This window comes from Epinephelus fuscoguttatus, linkage group LG5 (assembly GCF_011397635.1).
Source record: "Epinephelus fuscoguttatus linkage group LG5, E.fuscoguttatus.final_Chr_v1".
Taxonomy (NCBI): domain Eukaryota; kingdom Metazoa; phylum Chordata; class Actinopteri; order Perciformes; family Serranidae; genus Epinephelus; species Epinephelus fuscoguttatus.
The window spans coordinates 39,833,474-39,836,301 of record NC_064756.1 but is presented as its reverse complement, the minus strand read 5'-3'; the positions used below and the strand labels follow the sequence as shown (position 1 = coordinate 39,836,301).

Sequence of the window (2,828 nt, the reverse complement as noted above, 5' to 3'; positions counted from 1 at the left end):
AAGCAACACACACACACACACACACACACATATATAGATATGTATACATATTACATATGTGTGTGTGTGTGTGTGTGTGTGTGTGTGTGTGTGTGTGTGTGTGTGCGCGTGTGAGATACTTTTACTATTTGTACTCTTCCCACTTTGTATTTCAACTGCCATACAGCAATTTCCCTTGGGATAAATAAAGTTTTATTTTATCTAAAATATGCCGCAGGGCATCAAGGCTACTGCAAATTTAAAAGAAGAAAAAGTTCTTCCATTTGTTGAAGACTGACAGACAGCACATCCAATCGGTGACAAGGAACTATTGTACAATATGTACTTGCCATAGACTGTAAAAAATAATGGATGCAGTTGCAGTGATGTCACCCATTGGCTTGTGGACTTCCATTTTGAATCCTCGAAATTAGCTATAGGGACCAAACCATTTTATGTACCAGGCTGTAAACATATTTCTGCTGTAAAGTTGGGCATTTTAACATGGGGGTCTATGGGGATTGACAGAAGTGCAGTTTTTGCCACTAAATGTTGGCTGCATTTTTTAATGTTGGATTCATTTTTTTAATGTTTGCAATGTCATTTTCCAGCCCTGGAGGTTGCTGATTGGTACTTACCTATTTTGGTTTGAGTCACAAAAGACACCATTGTACTTTCTCTTTTGCTGTGATGTTTTGTAAAATATTTTGTTCATTTGTTTGTTCTGTGACATTTCATTGGGTTTTCTAAAATTTTGTAAAATATCAAATGTTGTGTTTTTGACCATCAGGGCCACCATAGAGTTTGCATAAATTAATGTCCATTAGGCATCAACACATATGGTTGTACAAGTGCCACTCAGTTTGTCCTCCAGATATGTATTCTTCCATAGCACCTCTTGAAACAAATGAAACACTAGTCGGGTTTCCATCCACCTATTTTTATTCGCGTTTTCAACAACTGCGTAAAGAAACTTGAATGGAAACGCCAGACATTCGAAAAAAGGCCGAAATATCGCAAAAAAGTTTTTACGCTTGGAGGGGGTGGAAAAGTCAGTGTATCAATATTAGGAAAATGCGACTTTTGGCAATGGAAACAAATTTAGCGAATAAACGATGACGTAGGCTACCGAATCCTACTTCTACTTCACACACACACACCTGTGTGAACTTAGAGAGAGGTAATTACTCCAGTGTCAGGTGAGTGTAGGCTATTTCACAACTTACCTGAATAGACTGGATGTGTTGAATACCGCTGCATCATGTGCACTGCCTGGTGTACCAACACAGACATCACAGCATTATGTAGGCTACGCTGACAAGGCTGATATGAGTGTGATGAGAGCTCTCACAATAGCCAAGAAGTTCCCAAGGAATCTCTCCATCTCGCCGTAGTCATGGATGTGCCGGTAATTGTTTACATCAGTTGTGGACATGAGACACTCTGAGTGACGTCATCTCATGGCGCCCTCTTCTTCTACGGGTGTTCTTTTGCATTTTTATTTTTCATGAGAAGCGCCACCTTCTGCTCGACCTGTTGACTCCCAATACTCGCAAAACAATAATGAATGGAAATGTGCATAAAATCGCATTTTCTTTTGCACATTTTCACAAAATTCGCTTAAAATTTGCGATACATTTGGATGGAAACCCAGCTACTGTCTGTAATATGTGGAGCACCTGTGGATTAATTCTGGATACTTCATACAGCATCATACAGCCACTGCACAGCTAATAGACAGAGCAATTAGTAATAATGTGCAGCTGTGAGATCTGTGAGATCCACACATGTGCAAAGGGATCCCGCTAATTAGGCAGAGGGAGGAGTCCCTTCCTTTGTCTGCTTCAGTGATTGTGCTTAAGAAAGCTGCATAGAACATTCTGTGTCCAACAATGGGGTCCATGCAGTTTATTGTGTTTGGCTTTGTGCTTGCATGTGTCGAGCTTAGTGACACTCGATTTTTAAGTATCACAGTGCCAACCTACTGGAGAGATGATGTGGAAGTCAAGCCACCAGCAGAACCTGAGAGAGAGCACTCCAGGGATTCTGCTCAACAAGCTGGCATGCTCCAGGCAGATCAGATCCAGCATGCAGTCGCACCACTCTCCTGGAAGTTTCCAGAGGAACCAGTGGATTCAGTTAACAAGCCCCCTGTCAAGTTTGATCTGCGGCAGCGGGCAACGGACAACCGTGTTGCTGTGAGGTGTGGGGAAAATAAGATCCACGTGGAGGTGAGCCAGGACCTGCTGGGCCTGGGCAAGCTGATAAAGCCAGAGGAAATCACTCTTGGTGGCCATTCAGCCACTGAGATTGACAACTTGTCTCATGTGCTAATCTTTGAATGTGAACTGCACAGCTGTGACAGCATACTAGTGGTATGAGATTTTTATTCATAATGCACTGATATTCCACTTCAGTCAAGTAATCTTAATCAGATGTTCTTTTCTTCTTAGATGACAGAGAATGCTTTCATTTATGCCTTTGCACTGGTCTACAACCCCAAAGTGTCTGGCAGAAGTCACATCATAAGGAGCCAGAGTGCTGTCATCGGAGTGGAGTGCCACTACCTGAGGTGAAAAAGGATCAGCCTGCAAGGACTCACTGGAGTTTAATTTGAAGAAATCTGCTTTATATGTAATTAAATGAAGACATAATAAAAGTTTTAATGTTTCAACAGACTGGTTTTACTTGACCAAACCCAAGGAGACACAAACACAACTTCTGAATATGGTTTCAGAATCTGATGGGTCACAGAACATGCTATAACATCTGAATCATGCACCAGACATCTGTGTCACATATTATCAGGCTGTATAGTTTAATGTTGTAGTGCACTGAGTGGCTCTGTA

General features: G+C 41.6%; 1 protein-coding gene across 2 annotated transcripts; it reads left to right on the top strand.

The window, feature by feature from the left end:
* The first annotated feature begins 1,810 nt into the window (after positions 1–1,810).
* On the top strand, positions 1,811–2,621 carry LOC125889491 (zona pellucida sperm-binding protein 3-like). 2 transcript variants are annotated; one of them, XM_049577529.1, is made up of 2 exons: positions 1,811–2,210; positions 2,433–2,621. In XM_049577529.1, exons 1-2 carry the CDS (start codon positions 1,872–1,874, stop codon positions 2,553–2,555), a joined length of 462 nt encoding a protein of 153 aa, XP_049433486.1. In that variant the 5' UTR covers positions 1,811–1,871; the 3' UTR covers positions 2,556–2,621. The 2 variants fall into 2 exon arrangements, with proteins under 2 accessions (XP_049433486.1, XP_049433485.1); XM_049577528.1 differs by having other exon boundaries at positions 1,811–2,354.
* The last annotated feature ends 207 nt before the right edge of the window (positions 2,622–2,828 follow it).

Bases quoted from the DNA above. Each gene is read 5' to 3' on its own strand.
- LOC125889491 (XM_049577528.1), top strand. From the start codon at position 1,872: ATGGGGTCCATGCAGTTTATTGTGTTTGGCTTTGTGCTTGCATGTGTC. The intron at 2,355-2,432 runs GTATGAGATTTT...TTTTCTTCTTAG, and splicing joins GCTGTGACAGCATACTAGTG to ATGACAGAGAATGCTTTCAT.